At 44.0% G+C, this 23881-nt stretch overlaps 1 protein-coding gene across 6 annotated transcripts in view; it reads right to left on the bottom strand.

The window, feature by feature from the left end:
* Nucleotides 1-5277: 5277 nt before the first annotated feature.
* The window catches only part of PATJ (PATJ crumbs cell polarity complex component), a 145744-nt gene continuing 127140 nt past the window's right edge, over nucleotides 5278-23881 (bottom strand). For 3 of the 6 annotated variants that reach the window (XM_032696495.1, XM_032696494.1, XM_032696496.1), the window contains exons 37-45: nucleotides 22261-22408; nucleotides 21084-21170; nucleotides 18260-18377; nucleotides 16542-16582; nucleotides 16138-16260; nucleotides 14927-15031; nucleotides 11535-11638; nucleotides 9721-9844; nucleotides 5278-8031 (exon numbers count right to left, since the gene is read on the bottom strand). In XM_032696495.1, the coding sequence (XP_032552386.1) occupies nucleotides 7885-8031; nucleotides 9721-9844; nucleotides 11535-11638; nucleotides 14927-15031; nucleotides 16138-16260; nucleotides 16542-16582; nucleotides 18260-18377; nucleotides 21084-21170; nucleotides 22261-22408 (997 nt within the window). In that variant the 3' untranslated portion in view covers nucleotides 5278-7884. The remainder of the gene's footprint in view (nucleotides 8032-9720; nucleotides 9845-11534; nucleotides 11639-14926; nucleotides 15032-16137; nucleotides 16261-16541; nucleotides 16583-18259; nucleotides 18378-21083; nucleotides 21171-22260; nucleotides 22409-23881) is intronic. The other 3 variants (XM_032696497.1, XM_032696498.1, XM_032696499.1) reach the window with 3 other exon arrangements.

Below are 23881 nucleotides of genomic sequence, written 5' to 3'. Positions count from 1 at the left end.
CTTGTGTTTGCTCCTGTACCTGTCCTGTGGCTGGGGGCTCTCTAGGGTGACTTCACACACCTGCACATCACTAAACCAGTCATTTTTGAGGTGTTTCTTCAGATCAGTGATTCCACAATGGGAGGTCCCTGCACAGACATGGCAGGATGGGATTTTTTTTGCAGGAATTCCCTCAATCTGTGTTCCAGAGCCAGCATGAGCATCGCTGCCAGGCCTCAGCTGCAAACAAAAAGAGATGTAATACCATTTTGTGACAGTTTTCAGTAAGTTTTCTCCCTGGCAGCTCTGTGCTTGCAGAGAGGAATTTCACTCTGACTCTTACTGTTTCCCACAGGGAGGTGAACTTTCCGGCTTCAACATAATAAATGTGGGAAATTTTCTGCTAAGGATGAGAGTGGCTTTGGGAAGTGCCTGCCTCCTCCTGGGATCCCTCAATTTGAGGACAGGGGATGTTATTTTGGGGACATGCCTGCCCTCCTCCAATCCCCCTTTCCCTCCTGTTCCCATCCCTGCAGCCAGTCTAGTTAACTACATCCCCAGCGTGTTTATTTTCAATCCTTTGCCTCATATTTCCTCTTTGCCCCTCAAACCATCTCACTAGGGAGGAGCAGCTCCCATGGAGTGATCCCCTGGAGCAGCTCCTCTCCTCATGTGGACCCTGAGGGATCATGGATGGGTTGATGCTACCCCTGGCATCTCCCAGTGCCCAGCATCCTGCTGTCAAAGTACCAGATTGCACAAAACCAATAGAAAATCATCTGTGGGATTTCAGTGTCACAAAGAGCCAGAGCCAGCCCTAATTTATATATTCCAATATCATGGTAGAGATCAAACTAAATATAGGCAAGGAGAAACACATCCCCGGTGTGAGCACTGTGCAAAACAAATAGAGACAATTAAGTCACAGCAAGGAAAGAAATTAATCTTATGATCTTTATGGGCTCAGCATCCAGGAGCCGATCAGCTATGATGGGAAAGAATGATGAGAAACTCAGCTGAACATGATTTTTCCACTCTCCTTATGGCCATTTCTAGTGTATCCCTTTCTTTTGCTGCAAGGAGAGGAGAAGGGACTCTGAGGGTTGCATCTGAAGCACCTCTGTGGTCATGGAGAATGATGTGGCTTTGTGTAGCCCTCAGCATCAACAGGCTGGGAGAGGTGTTCAGCCTGGAGAAGGATCTGGGGAGACCTTAGAGCCCCTTCCAGTGCCTAACTGGGCTCCAAGAGAGCTGGAGAGGGACTTTTGACAAGGGCCTGGAGTGCCAGGACAAGGGGGGATGGATTCCCACTGCCAGAGGGCAAGGCCAGAGTCACGTGAGCCCTTCAGCCCGGGCAGCTGCCTCTGCATGTGGTTTGGTGTCCATGCCCACACCACAGACAACACACAAAAGAAAGAGCTGGAGGCTTCCCCTCCCCTTCCCAAAACCCAGATGATCCCAAATTGTTCCTCCCACTGCTTGTGAGTTGCCAAGTAAAGCCTCCTGGGACCATGAGGTTGGAAGGCAATATCCAGAAGTTTGAGGGATAACACATGGAGATGCTGGCAATTTATGCTCCTGCCCCAGAGCAGGGCAGCCCTGTGACCACCTCCATGCCATCCTGACATCAGCTGCAAGATATGTGAGGGAAGAAACCACCCGCTCAGTGTCAAAATGTGCGATCTCTGCAACAGGCAGGGTGGACAAAGGGCTCCCTTATGCTCAGTGCTGCGGCTGTGGGGTGGTGAAACCACCACAGCCTGCCTCTGGATGGGGACAAAAATTGGGAAAATGGGCTCTGAATTTGCTGCAAAGGGGTCCTCAGCATCAGCGTGAGACCACACAGTGCAGAAAAGCGGGTGAAATAATTGCTGTAATTTGTTAATGTTGTCCAGGCTAGTTTAAATGCCACAGTTAGGTTTTGTTAAAAGTCAACTTGATTTTGGTGCTGTAGATATCACCTGTCCTCAGCCTATGGCACACAGGAGGACCCTGATCCCTCTGGCAGGGCAGAAGTGGGGCCAGGAACCCTGCAAGGACTCAAGCGTGGGGAGAGCAGGGCAAGAAATCTCCACTGGATTGGAACGGGGCCACATTCACAGCACAAGTAAGGAACAGAGCACCTTGAGCCTCATGTATGCAGTGCCCCATGTGAGTGATGAACATGACCTCCATGCTTAATTCAATCCATGAGGCCATTCCAAGGCAAGGGATGTGCCTTGGCTTTGCTCCTTTGGCATCTGTGGGCAGCTCATGCCCATTGCTTCCCCTGTGGGGTGACGACTGGGTGTTGGGACCATGCTGGGACCATGCTGGGGGAGAGGCAAAATTGATGACCAGCAGCTTCCTCAGGTCCGAGTCAAGCACAGGGTATGAAACACATACCTTCTGCTTTCTCTTTCCTCCCCAGTGTTGTCCAGGTAGATGGCAGGGAATCATAGAATCCTGGAATGGTTTGGATTGAAAGGGACCTTAAAGCATATCTTGTTCCAATCCCCTGCCATGGGCAGGGACACTATCCCCTAGACCAGGTTGGTTCAAGCCCCATCCAAAGAAAAACATCTCCTCTTGAGATGATTATCACCCAGAACCTGCCCCATCAGCAGCCTGGACACTGTCAGTTCAGTGGCTCTCAGTAGAATTTAATATCCTTAGAAGAGATAAATGTCTTAGCAGCAAAGGCTGATTTATTTGCTGAAGGGGAATGAGCTACCACAGGGGCAGAGTGTCAGGCACAGTGACTGCTCCTTTGTTTTGAGGTCTGGGGGGCCAAGCTGGCCCCCAACACCCTGATCTGTCCCCAGGGCTTGGTGTGGAAGGGCCAAGTGGCCCTACTTTTGCCAGGATGGAAAGCAGTTATCAGCAGAAGGGAGATGAGACAGGATTAATTTCCTAGAAACCCCTCCTTGTGACACCCAGGTGTCTCCTTTATGCAGCACCCACCTATTCACAGGGAAAAAGGCAGCTCAGAGTTTGGGAGTTTGTGTCTCCCGGTCTGGGCTGAGAGGATGGAGCATCCTTGGTGCATCCCTTGGGGCAGCCCCTCTGGTCAGACCACCAGCCCTGTGCTGAAGGCTGCAGAATTACAATATTTTGTCAATTGCTCCATCTAGTGCCATTTCAGCAGAAAAAGCATCAGGAGTACAACACTCAGAGCCGCTGCAGCCGCCACGCTGGGGCCTGGGCAGCTTTCCCTGGCTTGTGTATGGAGTGATTCCGTGAGGATGTGCCAGGTCCCAGCCCTGGTCTAGCTCTTTCCTTGCAGGCCCAGAGCCAAGAGTCTTTGCTTGCTTTATCCTATTTCTCTCATCCTTCTCCAAATGGGACTATAAACCCTTACATGGAAACATCTGTCCTGGAAAACATAACATTCTTTATGAGCATTTTCAATTATTAAGAAATCCCTTAGATTGGATGGGGCATGGAGCAACCTGGTCTAGTGGAAGGTGTCCCTGCCCATGACAGGGGATTGGAATGAGATGAGCTTTAAGGTACCTTCCAACTCAAACCATTCTGGGATTCTGTGAGTCTAAATGAAGATGGAATAAAGAGTTTATGCTGCCACTGCATATTTTTCTTTTTTGTGCAGGAATTGGGAATAAACTCTGCTTCAACCCCACCAGACTTGGGAAAGCAGCAGAGCCCTCAGAGCCCGCATGGAAAAGTCTAAAACCAAAGTCAAGGTGATCCTTGTTCCTTTTCCATTTGGGATGCTGCAGAACACAGATCTCTCTGATTTGTTGCCACCCTAAAAGGTCCAGCTCTCACAGGAATGTGCACGCTAGGGAACAAAATGTCCATTGCTCCTAAGAGGGACAACAAGGACTGTGACAGTGTTTAACTAGGACGTAAATACAGCTGAATTATGGACACTGACGTGTGAAGCCGTGGAGAAAGATGATAATGGAATTATGTATCAATGCTCACTACACCTGTAAAACCTGATGTTTTATACATGTGTGACATTAAATTAATTCACTGCAGTTCTTTCAGGCAAAGGGACATTAACTGCTCCATCTCAGCATAATCACATTACCTCAACAGGTTCTACGTATGTCACGCTTCCAGGGTGGTAATCGCCATGTGATTAATTACAGGGAATTTAGAGGCATTACAGCAATTCCTTATGGAGCAGCATAATGTGAGGGAGTCTCTCCAAGTTGACCTGCTGTCCCCATCAGCCCACCCACCACCACGATGGTCCACATCACTGCCCCGAGCACCGACTTGGGCTGCACTCAACAGGTGCTTCCAAAGCTCAGTGCTTGGCTGAAGGGATCATACCTGGACAGATGACATCCCCTGGCAAGCTCACATGGTGGGGAGGACACAAAAACTCACAGCAGCTCAATCCCAGCCTTTGGAAGAAGTCTAAACATCAGCATAACTTGGTTATGAGTTGACCAAGAAGCGCAAGCAGCCCTAAGATGGCTCCTGGTGATGTCAATGATGTCCTTGATGGTGTCATTGTGAACTGCAGCTCCTCCAGATGAGAAAGCTGATGCAGGAACTGTGAACAGCACCTGGGCCTTCTGAAAGTAAAGGCTCTGACAGCTGAGTCTGCAAACCAAAGCAGAAGAACCCTTAGGATGAGAGGAGACAGCCTCAAGTTGTGCCAGAGGAGGTTCAGCTTGGATATCAGGGAAATTTTCTTCACAAAAAGGGTTGTCAAGGCTGCCCAGGGCAGTGGTGGAGTCCCTATCCCTGGAGGGATTCCAAAGCCATGTAGATGTGACACCCGGGGACATGGGTTAGTGGTGGACTTGGCAATACTGGGGGAACAGTTGGATTTAGAAGGCTCTTCCAACCTAAATGACTGTGTGATTCGACGTATCAATTAAAATGGTGTTTGAATGGCCCCTTTGAGGGGCTGCAAGATGCCTGTGGTACAGATGCTCCTCCTGTGAGCATTCTTTGTGTTGATTTTGATTCCTCCTGGCACAATTATGATCACACAGCACCTTCATCTTCATCCCCCAGTTTTGCTGCCTCCACCATACCCGCAGTCTCCCACCTGAGCTGTTCTTCGTGTCCCCGTGATTAAAAACTAACCTAGATGGGTGGCTGTAGATTCCTGACGGAGGACAGGTGTGCAGGGATAGCTCCATGTGATCATCTCAGTTGGGAACAATCCTTCTACCTGGCACCACTGTCTCTCATTGCTCTGACAGTGACCACTGCTCCTGCTCCCTGAGAAAAGCAATCACAGCCCTACTTGGAACAGCAAAGAAAGACATCTCATGCAATAGCTCTTAACAATGATTAAATTAAAAAAAATAAATAATGTAAGTGCGCAACTACTTACGTAACCGAGCTTTATTTAGAATCTTTGAAGTCATAAAACGTCTCATTTTACTGATATACATAAACATACAATCAGGAGGTTTAATTGCTGTTTTCCCTTGCGCAGAAATGAAGTTTTAAACAAACCAGAACACCGCACCCCAGACAAGCGTAATGCAAATTTAATTATCTGACTTGGTCCTGTACATGGCGCACACGCTTCTCCGCATGGTCACTGGTTTATCAATTAGTTGCAAGATAACTTTTGGCAGTAATATATTCAACACACAAAGTGCAAATTACAAGAAGCAGAAAATGTTCTCTCTCCTTCTGAGTAACGAGAAGTGCAAAATATCTCAGCCCATAAATTCTATAATTTACGTATATGAACTGTATGTGCATCATAGGCTAATAAATAGCCATCTAAAACTTCATTGATTAAATGTGGCAACATCCTAAAGTCGGAATGCAACAGCTATAAAAACACAGGATGGAGGAATCATTCCCTTTGGTTGATAAATTCCATACGCTTTCTGAGGATATCTCTTCACACCTCACCTTTAACTCCTGCATACCCTGGATACTTCTGCAACCAAAGGCAGTTTGTTAAAAATTCCCCCAATCTGCTACATCTGAAGATATTTCTGTGCATCTACAATCAAGATTCCACTAACACTTCACTTGGCAAATCATATAGGACAGTGGGAATCCATAGAAAATAAGAAGTCTCTTCCAGGCACTATCAAGGGAATACCCACCAATGGTTCCAGTAGGCTAAATGCACTTTGTGATTACCTAAAGTTATGGAAAACTTTCCAAAGAAATAAGGAAAATCCTTTTCCATGACAGCTAATTGCAGCATCCCTGTCTCACTGTAGTTCACCTCACTTCAGGACCTGTCCTGGGATGTAAAATTGGGAAAAAACCACTAAAACACACAGAACAACTGTACCTTTAACACACCCCTGCATCACTCAGTTATTATAGTGCAGATTTTGAATCTTCTATCCATTTAATTCCTGGAATTTTTCACACAAAATGAGCAGCCAATTCTGACCCCGCCTCCCCTATCATTTCTCCCAGCTACATCATAATTATAAATTATACCAAATAGTCCAAATCAAACTGGGCTGCTTCCTCCAAAACCCTCCTGCTCCTCTGGATGGGGAGATTAACCCACAATGCCTTGCACTGCCATGAATGTGCCTGCCAAATTCATTTGCTCAATCACTAAGGCCACGGTCATATAATCACTGCAGGAATAGCTGTGACACAGAATGAAGTTGCTAATTTTTGGATGAGCATTCCTGCATCCCACCTCCATATTGAGACTGGTCCAGAGCAGGACCAGCCTTGGGAAGGCTTCTGGGCTTCAGCACACTGAACCTGGCTTAGCTTAAACCCAAAATATAGCTGGGGGCTTTGACTGCACTGTCCAGCTCGCTGGAGGGGGCTGAGGAACATCATCCTAAACTGCCGCAGCCGGCTTTGGGAGATCATCTCATCACTGCCAGGTGGTGCTTGGGATTATCCAAAACTGAACTCCAGCACCCCAAGAGCAAAGCATCCTCTGTGATCCGTGAAAACCTCTTCCTGCTCTATCTGATCCTGGGGAAACCCTTGGAAATGTCAGTTTTCTGGTTTGGATGAACTTCACGGAGCCTTAAAGACAACGTGCAGAGGCACTGCTCACCACCATTCCTGGAATTACGAGATCACATTCCCGAAGCAAACTATTTGTCTTCATTGAAGTTTCAGGATGAACAATTATGCTGCGACTTGGCACGACAACAACTGCCTTTGTATGCGACATGCCTGGCATATATCAGCACATTTCTTCTTAAAAAAATATAATTAGAATAGAATGAGCTACGCTGTTGTTGTTCATGCTGCCTAAATATCTGAAAAGGCTCAAACATTTTAAAAGCCTACAAAAATAAATTTCCCTCTCCCCTCGTTTATTTTTCATGCTAAAGGCTGCAAATTGACACATCACAGTAATTACCTCTGACTAACTTCCACAGACCTACCCAAAGAGATAAACATGAGAAGTTCACATTTGACTATCAGACTTACTGTGCCGAGCACAAATAATTTCCCAGAGGAGAATTTGATATTTCATCATTTGGAACAGTGGTAATTTAATTACATTGCTAATGTTTTCTGGCATACTTGAAAGAACAATTAGCATAAGTAAATCATGAGTGAGATGACAAGTCACTCGGCATTTATTTCTGCTCATCAGATGAGATCAGTTGATGATCTAAATTCTCTTTTGTGTGTGAACTGATTCCAGGTTCAGCAGTTGCAACCAGCGTTCAGACTAGTGGGGATAAACTGATGCATTAAATAAAGTAAAACGGATATTGTTCTTTGAAGTTTCTTAATTAAACTTGTCCAGAGAAACCTCAAAAGCCACCAGAAGTCGGGGAGGGCGGGGAGAAAGGCTGATAAATGTGGAAGGCTAAATGAAGCTGGAGATTCACACTACCTTGCCTGGCAACGGGGGGAACACTGACTCATTTTTGCCAGGGTTTGCTTTACATCAGGGCTGAGCAGGGTTATTATAGCTCTACCGATGCTCTAAAATAACTGTATTTATCTCCATGAGCACAGTGACACTCATGACAACACCGTTAATGTCACAGTTCCTTTCTGGCGCTTCAGAATGGCCACGGCCTGTTCATGGGTGACGCCTTCCAGAGCCTCCCCGTTCACCGCCACGATCTGGTCTCCGCGTTTCAATCTGCCATCGTCCGCAGCTGCTCCCTGCAATGGCAAATTCAGGCGTCAGTGGCAGCACACGGAGCCCTCCCGCCCCTTGGAATGCTGGCTGGAATGAGGAGGGATGGAGCACTGGGAATCCCACCATGGCTGGGTGAAATGACAGTGCTGAGGGTTCCCTGTGAGGGCTTCAACTCATGGTTCACCCTGAGACCCAACCCTGGGGCAGAAAAGAATTGGCTCACCCCTGGAAAAAGGCAGTGCCAAGACTGGCTCTAGATTTTATGGTTACGGAGAGGCTTCTTAAAGCAGCATTTAAATGTACTCCACACTGAGGGCTGAGGAACAGGTTAAAAAGTGGGGACGAGGAGGGACACAAAGCTCGTGCAGCAGAACAACCTGGCCACTACCCTCAACCCAGACAGAACTGGGCTCCGCTGAAGAAACAGCCTCAGGGTGTGCCATTCAGAGGTTTGGATTGGATATCAGCATAATTTTGTTCACCAAAAGAGTGTCAAGCACTGGAACAGGCTGCCCAGGGAAGTGGTGGAGTCCCCATCCCTGGAGGGATTTAAAAGCTGTGTAGATGTAGCACCTGGAGACACAGTGACCTTGGCTGTGCTAGGGGAATGGTTGGACTCGATGGTCTTAGAGGGCTTTTCCAGTGTAAACAATTCTATGATGCTCCTGAGAAGCTTCCACCGAGCTTTACAAACGGCTGTTCTCCTTCAGAGGTCTGAGTGCAGCTCTTTAATCTAAATCCCAAGCCCTGCCTGCCCAGAGGTTGGCTCACAGAGTCTACTTCTGCTCCAAGGCCCCACTGCAGTAAATTTAGCTTCCATTTAGGGTTTCTCAGCCATGCTCAGATCTAGAAACTTGTAACCCTAAGGATCAGGTAAAAGACACAATATCTTAATAATTGAAAATTGTAAAACGACAAGATATTTGTGGTTTGAGCCCCAGAATAACAGAAGACTTCTACTCCCCTTTCAGACAAAGTTTTCTCAATTATATCATCTACCCTGCCACAAGTGCTGACACAAATGACAGCAAGTAGTCCCTGGACAAGTGACTCTGGGCAAAAGATACCTAATTCCCACTGTCTTCCCTTCCTCGCCCCCATTTCCACAATTCCCTTCATGTGGCCATACCTGATGTATCTTGCTGGCCCACACTGAGCTCATCTCTAGCAAAGGGATGGGTGGGAAAAGGGGCACTTCTCCCTCCTCTATTCTGGGGCTGGGCTGGGCTGTACTATGGGTCTTCCTCAGCCTTGGGGGCCAGAGCCTCTGAAGTACGTGGCAGGGACCCCCAATCCTCCCCAGACACTCAGGGTTGGGGTCAGAGATCCCAATCCTGGTTTTTCAGCTGAAACTCATCTGCCAAGATACAGCATCTCTGCAACTGCCTCCCTCCTGCACAATGGCAAAAATAATACCTTCATACCTCTTGGAAGGCTTTTTGAGATTTACAGATAGAAAACTGCCTTATAAATATTTTAATGTACAAAGTTTCCCAAGTACACAGAGCAATTTTGCTGAGATAAAGTATCTTGTTTCAGCCATCAGGAATAGGAAATATAAACTGAGAAGCTAGTTGTGAGTTCTGGGTCCACTAACTCACATCAATGTACTCAGACAGTACATTTTGCTTTCTACTACATAATATATTACCCAAGTCAAATCTTAGGTTTGTTTTTAAAGATGATACAGAGAAAACAAAAATAAAAGATACCTTGGCAAATATAGTCTTGACATAAATGGGCAGGTCTCCATGGGGACTTCCATACCCCCCTACAATACTAAATCCCAGTCCATCAGAGCCTTTCTCCAAAGTAATAATCTTAGGCTGATGTGCTCTGAAAACACAATAAATATCACTTAGAACAGCAATGTCTGTCTCTGGGGACTTTAAGCAGAAGGAACACTTACAGAGACATTCATCTATCATGAACTTTTTCACACAGTCACAAATCATGACCCCTGCACTGAAACACTCCTGCACAGCTCAGAGTTGAAACACTGCTCTGTGTGCCTCAGCTCCTCACTTGGGAAAATGCTTATTTTTAATAAGAGCTCACCAAGAGCACTTATCTCTGAGGCAGAAGTGAGACTCCCCTGATCTACAGTCGCTGCCTGTAATAGAGAGATTGCTTTCTTTTCTGTCATCTTTTCTCTGCCTAAGTGGAAACTGCAAGAGGAAAGAGTCTAACAGGATGCAGCCAAGATCACTCCTGTTTGTAGTGTCAGCTCTACCCAGGCTCTTTGGGCTGTTTCCTAACAGCCAATATTTGACCTACGTCCCCTGTTCTTGTGAACTTTTCAGGGACTTTCATGGCCTACGCTGAGCAAAGGAAGGTTTTTTTGGGGGGAATTTAGACCATTCATATGAATAGATCCATCTCAAATTTGAAATTAATAAGTTCTACATGTGTAGAAAGAATTATTGTCGACTAAAGGTGGTCAGGCATTGGAACAGGTTGCCCAGGGCAGTGGTGGAGTCCCCATTCCTGGAGGGATTTAAAAGCCCTGTGGATGTGGCACTTGAGGACATGGGTCAGTGGTGGCCTTAGCTGTGCTGGGGAATGGTTGGACTCGATCTCAAAGGGTTTTTTCAACCTAAGTGATTCTAATTCTGTGAAAGCTGTTAGGCATCTTCCACTCATCTAAAGGTGCGGCCTAATCTGACTATTAGCTAGGCATTTGTTAGGACTAAATACATACAACTACCTAATTCTGCTTCATATTTGCACATCCAAATTTCCTTACTGTTTTGATATGAAAAAAGAATACAAATCCTTTTGTGAAGCAAGCAATTCTCCTTTGAGAGCAGCAATAAAAACAGTATCTCACACTGTAAGACTAGAGAATGCAGCATAAATAGCTTAACTTTTATATTCAAATCCCCTGAGGTAGGGCAGCAACTCGCATCTCAGCTTCTTAAAATAAATAGGATGAATCAAAGAATGAAAATGCAGAACACAATGAAGCTGATGAACTGAAGATCAAATGAATTTCAAAATGATAACTACAAGCTGCCCTAAAACCCACATGATGGAGAATGATGCATGGGAGGGCTGGATCTCTAACTTCCATCACCACACACAAGTGCTACAAGTAGAAATTGTTTTAATCAGATTTTTTTGAGTTGTAAAGCTAAAAAGATTCAAAAGACAAAGAAATTTCTGGGACATGTTTTGAAAGGCTTTTTTAACACCTCTTTTCTCAGTGTGCCAATAACAAATTATTTCAAATTGCTATTAACTCCTTCCAGACAAGGAAGCCAACAGACAAGGGCAGAACTACTACGTCAGCATAACATTGGAAAAGAAAGGAGATACTTTTTTCCTTGACATTTTGTGCTTATTTACTCAAGCATATTCTGTCAGCGGGTGAAGACAGACACGAGCCCATGTGGAGAAGGTCACAGTTTTCATTTTAAAGGTGATGGAAAATTAGAGAGAAGCAATGGGAGAGACCTCCTGCACCATTCCAGGCTGTTCCCTTGCATGAAATCCACTTCAGTTCTGCAGGGGAGTATGGACTTACTCGGGATCTTCAGAAGGATGCTCTGAGGATGAGTTCAGGGTGCACCCTGCAGACATGCTCTCCAGCTGGGTGGCAATGGCACTGATGTTGGTGTCAGCCACGACCTGAGCAGCAGGATCAAGGAAATACAATGTAAATTCACTTAGCACCAAAATCATGTTGGCTAATTATGCAGAAAATAGCTGATACATTCTGAAAATCAACTGTTGACTTTTTTGCAAGCAAATTTTAAATACAAGTCCTACTCTCTTAAATCTACTAATTCCATACTTTCAAATTATAGCAGCCACTTTTCTGAGGGTTAATGTAAACTTCGCTGTGAAGCTTCCTCTTGCCTTCATATGACCATCACTTGGGTGCTGAGCAGAGGGAACAGCCCTTTCGGATAATCCAGAGAAAGAGTTACTTTGTCAAGGAAATAGAGTCAACACAAAGGGTCCAGGATTGGGCTTGAAAGTAAAGATCTCCCACGGAGACCACCATAACCTTTAACAAAATACTGAGATCCAAGGGCTACTGGATAAAGGCCCTGAAATACCTCAGATGGTTTGTTCACTAAGTAGGGAACAAATTCATCCTTGTTTTCAACTTTTCTGCAATTTTCAGCATGAACTTAACAAACTAGATTGTTAAACTTCCCAATTCTGGTTCCTCTATTATTCTGAAACCATGATGAATGATGCTCTTAGGGCTGGAGCACCTTTCTATGGAGACAGACTGGGAGAGCTGGGGGTATCCAGCCTGGAGAAGAGAAGCATCCAGGGAGACCTTAGAGCTCCTTCCAGTGCCTAAAGGGGCTCCAACAGAGCTGGAGAGGGACTTTGGACGCGGAGTAACAGGACAAGGTGAAGTGGCTTCACACAGGGCAGGATTAGATGGGATATTGGGAAGAAATTCTTCCCTATGAGGGTGGCGAGGCACTGGCACTTACCTTGCATTGATGCTAATTTTTTAGTCTTTGCTTTTTTTCTGGAAAAATTTTAAAGAGACCACCACGAAGTGGTTTGGATTTGAAGTATTTACAGTTGAAAGGACATCAATTTCCCAACAACTACATGCTGTGGTTATCTCCTAACTCCGTCTCCCTCTGAAGAGATATTCTTCTCTGCTTGACACTTACTGTTTCAGCTCAGAGACAGTGAAAAACAGCCAGGAAGTATAATTCCAATATTTCCTCTAGCTAGTCATGGCCTTATTTTATCAAAATGAAAAGGTACTTTTTCCGCCAGTAGCTGTGAACATGGCTTAAGGAAAATGTACCTTTTCAAAGTAAAAAAAATCTATTCTATAAATCCCCCTTTTTAAACGAATGCTCGCAATTCTTCCATAACAATATTTCCCTCTTTTGAATGACTTGGAGCCAAGAGGGTGATAGAGCCAAGAGGTTCTCATGCGAATTTTGCATCCCAGGACCCAGGTTCCAGGATACCCTAAATGAAGCAGTCCAGCAGATGAGAGCTGCACCTAGCTCAGCCACCAAAGACACCATTAAGGTTTCTTCCTGTGGCATTAGGGTAAGGAATGCCAGCCAGGATTTGTCGTGTTTTGTTGTTCAATAAAACATGGGCAAAATAAATCTATATTCAAAAATCTTCAGCTGGCAGTAAGAACGTATCAGAGTTCAACAACCTTGTAAAAAAGCTTCCCCTTATCTCATTACTACACCTGCAGAAAAGAAATTAAATTAAACCAAAGCATCAAAACAGCCGAAAGGGATGATTGTTCCCCTGAGACCTTAATCTCCCATTTGCAAACAGCATTTGCAAACTCTTTTACCATCCTTCCCAGGACGTTCCCATAATAAGCCTTTCCACACCACTGAACACAATTATCTGACCTTTCAAAGCAGTTTGCCATGAAGTGGTCTAACCTGATAATAAACAGAATTACTTAATGACACATCAGTCATGATTATCACAATGATAGGATTATTCCATTTAGATTGTTTTAATAAAAAAGAGCAATTTGGTGATTGAGAAGTACCTGTGGTTAGTGTGTGAGGCAAGTGCATCACCACACTATGGCAGGGACTCAGCACTACTCCCAGTATTAAAATACAACATCCCACCTTCATAGAACAGATTTTTAATGAAGGAAAATAGACTCAACTCTATCAGAATAAACCTGTATCATCTGTAAAGACTATTGGGCTCATTTTAAGCCAGAGAGCAAAAATGCGGAAGAAAAACAGTCAACTAAAAAACCAAGACATTTCTAGAAGAACCTCTTTGTTTATGTGTGTGCTCCATCAGGAATATTTTTAAATCCTCGATGAGGTGCAGTATGCTGCATTACAGCTTTCAGGATGAGCAATTTTGGGTTCTGCAGCAAGCTTTCATTTTCTATTCAGGGAATACTGTTGACATGGAAAGTGAAATTACTCAACGTTACTAACAATATGATAACTATAATTTAACAGAGAATCCTCAGCTGGGGCATATCTATGTGTTTCCTTTGACTTCAATGGAACTACACAAATACACCATCTGCTCTGGAACTGGCTCATCACTTACTGGGTCAGCAGTTCATGGACAGATAAAACAAAGAATAAGCAAGTCTAAAACTGAGTTTATTATCATTTAATTTCCCTTCCTCCCCTTTTTTTCTTTTTTTTTTTTTTTCCTATTTGTGTTGTAATGCAAGGAAAAAGCTTGCAAAAATCCCTCAGGACGTGTTCCAATCCAAAATGCTGTGATGATAAAGAGAATTAGAGTAGATTTTAGCAGTGTCTTCAGCTTGTTTTCCAATTGTTACAATAATTCTGAAAACGAGGAGAATTTTGAATTCTATCTGGCAAGTATTTTTCCCATTTCCTTGTGTAAACATAAAAATAAACTGTGCATGAATATCCTGGCAGACAGCAATTAGAACCACTGTGGCAGAAGCAACATAGCAGTGACAGCACTGTTTTCTCTCTTGAGTGTTTTTATTCATTACCTGTAGAATATTCAATTCTAGGCAGCACTGCCTTAATGATGATGCTATAAGTTTTCTTGAATTTCTTTCAAGAACATGGAAACCATCACTGTGGGCAGTTGGGTTCCAGTCTTGTTACATCACGCACACACACACACACACAGAATTTCTTGTTCCTAGTTAACTTCAAAATAAAAAAAAACCCACAACTTGGAAGCTTGTTGATTTATCATGTGTAGCAACAAGTTATTTTGTTCTCTTTGTTACGCTTTATATAATCATGCTTGCAGCCTGCATGAATGGCAATAAAGAATTTTTGAATGGAAATGATTTCTTGCTTTCATTCTGTGTAATTCCCATCAGCAATCACCCTGCAATTCTGTGATGCCTTGTGCCAGTGATGCTCAGGGGTTTTTTTATTCCTCAATGCCATTTATCTACCCTGATGCAGCTGCATGTTCAATTTATCACCATACCTGCAGGATAATGCTCCCATAAGCATTCTTCAGTAGATTAACAGCATCTGCATGAGACAGCCCATCCAAAGGTTGCCCATTAATACTGACAATCCGATCTCCAACCTAAAAGTACAACAGTAATGGAAAAATACTACCATTAGGGAAAATTAAAATTAAGAATGCTTAAAATTCCTCGTGAACTTGGCACTGCACAGTCACACTTCTCTTTTGCAGGATCCCTTTTGTGAGGATTCTGCACTGCTAGTGATCATTTCCCATTCTTCAGAGCAAGAACAATAAGGATTTTTTAAAACTAACAATACCATCAGAGAAACAAAGATGAATTGTATTTTACTCTTTCCATTTGCAAGCAGAGAGAGGGAGATTTTCACTGCTGTCCTACCATCCAGAAAGGATTCATTTGTGTTTGACTGTGCAGACAAGTTCATGTTCTTCCAGACTGTGTAAGCACTTGCTGAATGTTGTACAGAAAAGTAGGAACTTCTGATGTTAATCTAATTAACCTGGATGATTTCTTCTTCTTCGACATAAAAATGATCTTGACCCTGGCACTTAGTGCTATTGTTTAATTCTGGAGACACAGTACAAATGTAGCAGCATGTCCTAATGAATCTCATGGGCCAAAATAGATGGATCTGCACAATAAGTTCTTTTCAATACTTTTGATTCCTTGAAACTCACTCAAAAACTGGAAGTCTTCACCACAGTTATCCCTGGAAACCCACATATGCTGTGGGTCTGATACAAGTGCCTTATTTTGGTGTTTCTTTCTAAGGGCCTTAAGATCAAAAAAATAATTTCTGCTCTGATTTCTACCTGGTTTGAGCTCTAAATGATGCCCAGTCTGGAGTTCCCAAAATCCTTGTGGGTTTCCAGAGAGCCTGTTGCTGCCCTTGCTGGGTCTGGATGAACATATACATTGCAAGAACTCTGCAAATGCATTTAAGTTCTTTCTCTTAACATCACTTTTCCAATATAAGCAACAATTGCCATTATCCCAAGACACAGTTTAATTAAAATGGCAAGAGAAGGGCAGATTTGGTTTTGTGGTTATTTTTGTTTTGATTTTATATAAGAAGCATATACATATATATATGACAGAGTAGTCTATGAGACATTATCAAAGTGATAGCATATACAGCTGTGCTTGAGGCTCTGTGGGACACATGGCAGATAAAACAGGAAATATTGAGGACCCCTCTACTCACTCTGAGCCTTTGGGTCCGTGCAGCCACGCCGCTGGCTTGAATCATAGCGATGAAAATGGGAATATCTCCCAATGGACTTCCCTTCCCTCCTGCTATGCTGATACCAAGTGCATCATTTGGACCCTGAAACAAAGCAAAACAGAACATTTTAAATTGGGGCAACTCATAGGGGTCAGTGTTCAGGGTATGGTAATAACTGAGTCATCTGATTTGTGGAACAGGGAGAAAACAGGTTTGACAGACACACATATCCTCACACATGCAGGTCCCAAAACACAGGTACACATCCAACATCTGCCTGCAGACACAAATAATGCAATTTGACTTGTGAGAAATGCTACAAAAATGAACAACTTCAGTGAAAGGCGTCAGCTTTGTGAATTGATAGAAAATAACTCACTGACCCTTGTTATCTCCACAGTCCTTGGGCCCATATCGGCTCCTACTAATAAAGAAACAAACAATTAGCTTCTGTAATTAAGAGATAATATAATTAAGAGATAACACTGTCAGGTGACAACAGTCCCTCGCTGCCCAGGCAGAGTTATCACCAAGCAGGAGTGGAGCCTTCCTGTGCCAAACCAGGCAGTGCTGCTCACGTGAGGAGGAGGAGGAGGAGGAGGAGGAGGAAGGATGAATAGGGGTATAATCCCTCCGGCTGATGGATGTCACTGTGACACCCATTGTAGCCCAGCCACAATCTGTGGCTCAGCAGCACTCTGCCAGCCTGCAGAAGGGCCCCATTGTGCCTTCACTCAATTAAAGATTGGCTTATTATTCCTAAATCACAGTGTTCCTGCACAAAGGGCACACGGCTGCTCTGAGACTGGTGTGGTTCCATTGATTTTCTCTTCCAGTTCTGTGCTGTATTGGTAAATAATAGACAGGCAGGAAGTCTGGCTGGTGTATATCCAGTCACAGGGCTTTCAAAAGTACTCAAAATATTAGAAAAGGGGAAGGAGAAGGGGAAGGAAAATGAAAAAGGAAAAGAGGAAGGAAAAGGCAAAAGGAGAAAGAAAAATGGAGAAGGGAAAGGGGAAAGTGGTGAGGAAAAGAGGAAAGAAAAAGGGGGGAAAAGGGGGAAGGAAAAGGGAAAAGGAAAAGGGGAAGAGAATAAGGAAAAGGGAGAAGGGAAGGGAAAAGGAAATGAGGAAAGAAGAGGGAGACGGGAAAGGGGAGAAGGGAAATGGAAAAGAGGAGGGAGAAGGGGAAAGGGGGGAGGGGAAAGAAAGGAAAGGAAAAAACCTTCAGGGGTATCGTTTAAACCAGGACTAAACAGCTCGACAAGCTGATCAGGTCCTGGGCTCTGCTACACCAACCTCTACTTGTATCAACTTTATTAAACTATTTCAAGTGCCTTTCAGAAGGCAGGCAGAATTAGTCTCTTCCAAAATTCAATGATTTTTTACTACCCCATATATCAGCATTCCTCATGGCTATGCAGGTGCCGCTGCTGTGGGTGCAGAAGGCAGGATTGCCAAGGTTTGTGGCAGTGGGAAGTCCAGCCCTGGGAGCCCCAAATCAGGGCATGAGGACATGCCCTCTCAGTGCTGCAGGGCCTTTTCAAACAGCACAAGAAAGGCTGCCCAAAAGCCACCAGCCTCCTCCACTGCATGCAAAGTGCCAGAAGAAATGTCTCATGGTCAGACACGAGTAAAGATTCCCAACTCCTGGAGCAGGCTCTCCACAAGCTACCGCCGGTCGTATATTTAACACTTGTTAAATCTGCAAACTGCAAACTGGACATTGTGACTTTCTCATTACAAAACACCCCTTCATACACTCAAGAACAACAAAGGTATAAATGAAGTGGTGGCAGCTTTATTCCCTGAGAAAACTGTTTCTAATGTGAGAACCGTGCCTGTGCTAAGCCTCTGACAAGGGCGTCGGGGAATAGCAGGGCACAGGAGTTCTGCACTTAAAATAGAGGAGCTATTACTCCTCTAGTAGACATCAAAATAATGTCATCTGCTGGAAAGTGTTTGGGTCTTAAAACATCAGTGGGATGTCTTCTGGGAGGCTGAGCAGGAAAACCAGGTTCAAGTATTCAGTTTTGCTTTTAAAGCAGCCCAAATATAAAGCAAATAACACGCAGCTATTCTGACAGCTGCCCAGATTATACCTGAGTTTCTCTGAGACACATCTGCTGAAGATCTTTTTGTGCTGACGAAATTCTGTAAGGTGGAGAGGACTGGAGCAAGAGCGGGGTGGAAGTGGCTGTGGACACTCTGTTGGCTCGCCTGAAGTTAAAAATAAATAAAAACCTCTGAGTCAAACCCAAATGTTAACTTTAAACCAGATCTTGCAACATACAGGCACAGCTGTGCTCTGTGCCAACCAGACTGGAAATACCACATTGGTCACGCAAGTGCAAACCCCTTTGGTAGGGGAAACCTACCAAAATCTCCCCATAGTGGTCGAGTCACCATTTCTGGGGTGATTTAAAAGATGTGCAGATGTGGTGCTTGGGGACATGTGGTGGCCTTGGCTGTGCTGGGGGAATGGCTGGACTCAGTGATCTTAAGGGTCTTTTTCAAGCTACAGGATTCTATGGTGCTTCAGTCCCTTACATGCACACCTAATGCCTGTGCTGCTCAGGTCAGCTCTAGAGTGCTTGTTCCCCTCCTTTCACTTATTCTCAGTGTGACTCTGAACCTGAGGAGAAGGGGAGATGATGGGCATCTTCCATGTGATTCACTCGCATGCATGAGGCACCCAGGAGAACACCAAACAGCTCCTCTCTCACACAAGGTGGGGATAAGACCAACACCCACTCTGTTGGGTGTGGCAGAAATCTACAGGCTTTGTTATTTAGCTGAATATACTGTAATTGTCCCTGCTCCTTTCATTTGCCCAAGAAGAAGAACATGCCCATTTCCAGAAGAACATGCCAGGTTACAAAGGGAGAATATCCAAAGAGAGCTGCTTTCTCATGTTACCCTTTCTTGGCCATCTATTTCCAGCCCTCCTTTTCCCTCTCTCCTTATCTGGCTTTATCTTTAGACTCTGCCCCTTGAGGAAACATAATTATCAATTTAGGAAGTGCATCTAAACTACAGGTTTCACTGAAGGTCAGACCTTTCCAGCCGTGCTGCCTTGTACAATACAAAAGATCTGGTCTGTCCTTCTCCACCCACAGCACAGTTTCCTCCCCCTAAATGCATTAGTCGGTGAATCAAAAGCTCTGGCAGCACTTCTCCCCACTGACCAGGGTGCAGCTGTCAGTGACAAACACCAGGCAGAGCACAATTTCCACCTCGGGTTGCCAGTTCATGGCCCAGTTAACATCATTTGCAACGCGCGTGAAAGAAATCACTGTCCTGCACCACAAGGCTTCTATTTCTCCTGTTAAAGGTATGCAATGGACCAAGAAAAAAGCCAAGTGAGAACAAAAGTTCTGGATACTCTTGGCCAGCAGCTTCCAAAATGGTGCTCGCAGTTGTGCAAATCATTCAAGCTGATTTGCTGCATCATCTGCCAAGATTTTTATAACTCTTGGAAGGGTTTTGCTGAGAAACATCTATGCAGTTTTGAAAATCACCAAGTCACTTTGGAGCAGTGAGATGAAGGCTCTCAAACGACTCTGCATCAAGAAGATTAAGTTTTCTTGTTTTGAAAGAAATACAGGAATTACCAGGTTCCTGGAAAAGCTTCTTATGCTACAAAAAAGGGGGATGATGTCATTTGATCTGATTTTTTTTACCTAAACCCTTGTTAAGATATTATGGTATTCTGCTTCCTTTTCACCTGAGCTTTAATAGGTGGATAATTTTTAGCTCTCACTTTTTGATTACTTTGCTCTTACTTAGGCTTCATGCTGATAAAATGGCCAAAAAAGTAATACTCGACTGCTGTCTTTACTTAATGCAATCAGTGTAATTTGCCTCTGTTGTTTCATTTCTCTTTGCCTGCTGCATGCAGTGCAGATGTTTCTCCAATGCTATTTAGTCATAATTCTTAAAGCTGGGCTTAGCCCAGCTGTTACCGCATGGCTTTAGCCCATCTTGGTACCTCAACCCCCAGACAGCAGCTTGGATCAGTGCTGGCCTTTAGGAAGTGAAGAAATCACGACCATACAATGATGATTTTGGCACCTTTTTGGGTTGTTCATGGACAAGCCTTTTACTGACCTCCTTAAAAGCACTCCCTGCTTTAACTTATATCCCCTCTAAGCCTCCTATGGCTCCTCCTTGTTTCCAAAAACAAGCCCTTCTTTTAGAAGTTGTGGATCTCCTCAGTGTGCTGCTCCCCTCAGGGCAGAGAGGAGCCAAAATCCTCCACAGCAATCACTCTGCTGTGATCCACAGCACGCCTCTCTCAGAGACATTCGCAACTTAAATATAATGGCAAAACAGTCGGTCTTTGGAAGGAAAATCCATTAAAAAGTTTTTTAAGCCCTTCTGCCTTGTTTCTCTCGTTGCAACACTCCAGCTTTAATCGGTGTCTGAGAGGACTCGGGGCACAGGGAGAGGGGAAAAGCCCTGCTCTGACTGAAAAATGAATTGTCCTCGCTTCAGGTAAAAAGCAAGTGAAGCAGGAAATTGCTCTGTGTTTTCTTTGAGAGGAAAGCAGCTCTCATGTGGTTCTGCCCTAAGATAGGCAAAGATACAGTTCGGTTTCATTAACTCATTTTGATTGACAAAACAGCTGCAGAAAATACATTCAAGAAGCTTTTGCAGGTCTAAAAAAAATTTCTGGGCATCATCATCTGAGAAAGATATTACAGATTTTTGGTGCGTCTTGTGGAGACACTCCTTAAACCATTAACCAGCTCTTCAACTTAATCAGCATTTCAGCAGCAGTTCAGTACAGAGAATTACATCGGTAAAATATTTTGTTCCCTGTCCTTAGCAGTGCCTGAGGAAGGACTGAGCCTCACATGCACCATGTGAGGCTGTGCTCTGCCCTTCACAGCTCCACTTTATACATAGGAATTTGTCACTAACCTGACTGTTTTGGGATGTTTTCCGTGATGACAGCCATGATCCAGCTCGCAATCTCCCAAGCTCAAGATGCACCAGGCCTTGGGCACACTTGGAAAAAAACCCCCACACAATTTAAGTAGACATATAATATTTCATGCTCTCCTGGAGAGGAATATGTTTATATTCAGCACCACAAATCCATGAAGAAAACCACAAGGAATGCTCAAAACATGAACATTTGTATTTAGACAATACAGAAAGTGGATTTAGGTTTGTCCTGAAGGTTTATCCTGGTTGTTGAATGTAGTATGGATCTTCCTACTGGCAAACTGCAGATGGCCCATTATTATGTAAAAATAAACAAAAAGCCCCAAACTCTTTAACAGACGTTTGAAAACCCCTTCAGAGGAAAAATGCTGCAGAAAAGGGTAAATTTAATCCATATGGATCCAACTTAACAATGTACCCTCATATCACCGATTTCCAATTCTTAAATAGGTAAACTTTTGGCCAAGTACCAACCCTGAATGGAAAAAGCAAGGAAATAATTAGCTTTTCCCTTCAAGAATGAAAGAAATCGTGTAGGAACACTGGTGGTAATGGCAGGGGGGAAGCCCTTATCTCCAGATGCAGTTTGGAATAGAGATGGATCTAAAGCATTGCTCCCACAAGGCTGTTGGGGCTGGGAGATGTACAAGGATCTAACATCAGGCACTCATGGCCATCCCATCCCCTGCTCCCTCCCCCAGACCAAGCAGTCACGTGCTTTTTAATGTAAAAAGGCAACTTCTCCCAGAACTTTACTGTAAAATCACTCCTGGAAGATGGAAAGCTGTGCAGGAACGGATTTAAGCTGTCACTGTATAGCTGCAGCCAAGCCAAAGACATTTATTTCAGTTCTGGGTTGCATTGCCTCTCTGGTTTCTAAACATTTTCCTAACACATGAAATACACGGTTGCATTTTCAAATAAATGCCTAAAGACTAAATGAGTCTTTGTTTTCCTGCTTCATATCATCCAATTCCTAGAAATACACAGAGAAGTGATTTTAAATGAACCTCCCAGTTATTTCAGACGAAATTCCTGTCTCAGTAATCACTTGGAGTCATCCTGTGTATGGTAAATAGCACTTCAGGATAATTACCTTGCATAGTGTCAGTAACTGCAATTCAATACTTAAAATGTATTCTGTACTCACCTTAAGTATAGTGGCAACAGTCTCTTGTGAAGCATTTCTCATATCCTCCCCATTTACAGACAAAATCTGATCTCCTTGAATTAATCTTCCATCTAGGTCTGCAGCTCCTCCTTTAACAATGTCAGAGATAAACACTCCACTTCCATTTCTAACAATGCAAGAAGCATATGGCTAATTACACAATCCAATATTCTTTGGGAGACCAATTTAGATTACTTGCATTTAAGAGACATTAAAAGAAACCTGTGAGCAGAGGAAGAACTAGTTTTACACCCCATTCAGCCATGTAAAAAATCCATGTGTTTTAAAACCATGGCATGTTGTGCCATATTTAATGCCGTCTTTCCCCTTGAACTGTTAGTTTTGACTAAAGGATACATATTCATGAAAAACATCATTTATATGAATAAAAAACTAAGGACTGGTCTAAGATGGAGTTAAACCATCTCATGAGACACAGTTTAGTGGTGGACCTGGCAGTGCTAGGTTACAGGTTGAACTCAATGACCTTAGAGGGCTTTTTCCACCTAAATGATTCTGTGATTCCATGGTATGAGCTGGTGCCAGCTGCAATGCCAAGGTTTGGCATTTGGTGTCCTACACCCTGAAGGACACAACACTTCAAACCCTGAATTACAGCAGGGTATCATTTAACTGACTTCAAAAACTGGACTATCCCTAAGGAGGAAATCCTCACGCTGAAGCATTTAGCAATAGCACAGAAGCAAAGGTGGGAGGGATGGAGACTGCGATTACCATCTGCAGGGTAATTTAAATAAGCTAAATTAATTCTGCAATCTGCTCACAACACCTGGGTTAAACATCCCCACTCTTGTAAAAAACTGCTGTGGAAACTTTACTGACCACAGGCAGTTGGGATAATGACATGATGATCTGTAATTGCAAAAGTCAATTATTTTTGGCAATACAGGAGAGCAACCATATGACTCTTACACACCGACACTGAACAAGTATCATGCCATAAATCTCTTTCGGCAAAGAAAGATTAAAACTATCAGTGCTCTGGTTCAAGTGATCTAATAGTAATGGTTTAGAGAGAGATCAGTAAAATCATACTTTATTAAGCTGCTACCACCTCCCACCATATCCCTCTCTGCAACTACTTGAACGGAGGGTAAGCCAGGTGGGGGTTGGCCTCTTCTCCCTGGTAACAAGTGACAGGACAAGGGGAAATAGCCTCAAGTTGTGCCAGGGGAGGTTTGGGTTGGACATCAGGAGGAATTTCTTCCTGGAACGGATGGTCAGGCCTTGGAAGGGGCTGCCCAGGGAGGTAGTGAAGTCATCGTCCCTGAAGGTGTCCAAGGAATGACTGGACATGGCACTCAGTGCTCTGGTCTGGGTGACAAGATGGGGACTGGGCACAGGTTGATGATCTCAGAGGTTTTGCCAGCCTGCGGTTGATTCTGTAGTTCTGTGTCTCAGGATCTTATTTGTATTCACAGAACTGCTTTCTGCAGTGTTACGCAGTCACCTTGACACTGCTCAGGATTTGGGTCTAACTCAGCCTCATATCTTCCACTGACATCGGTCCCTTTGAACCCGAGTAGGAGCTAAATCTAACTCACAAACCCATCTGCAAAGGCACATCCTGGTATTTAGA

This window comes from Chiroxiphia lanceolata, chromosome 9 (assembly GCF_009829145.1).
Source record: "Chiroxiphia lanceolata isolate bChiLan1 chromosome 9, bChiLan1.pri, whole genome shotgun sequence".
NCBI lineage: Eukaryota > Metazoa > Chordata > Aves > Passeriformes > Pipridae > Chiroxiphia > Chiroxiphia lanceolata.
The sequence above is the reverse complement of the archived record's forward strand: the minus strand, read 5'-3'. Positions and strand labels throughout refer to the sequence as shown.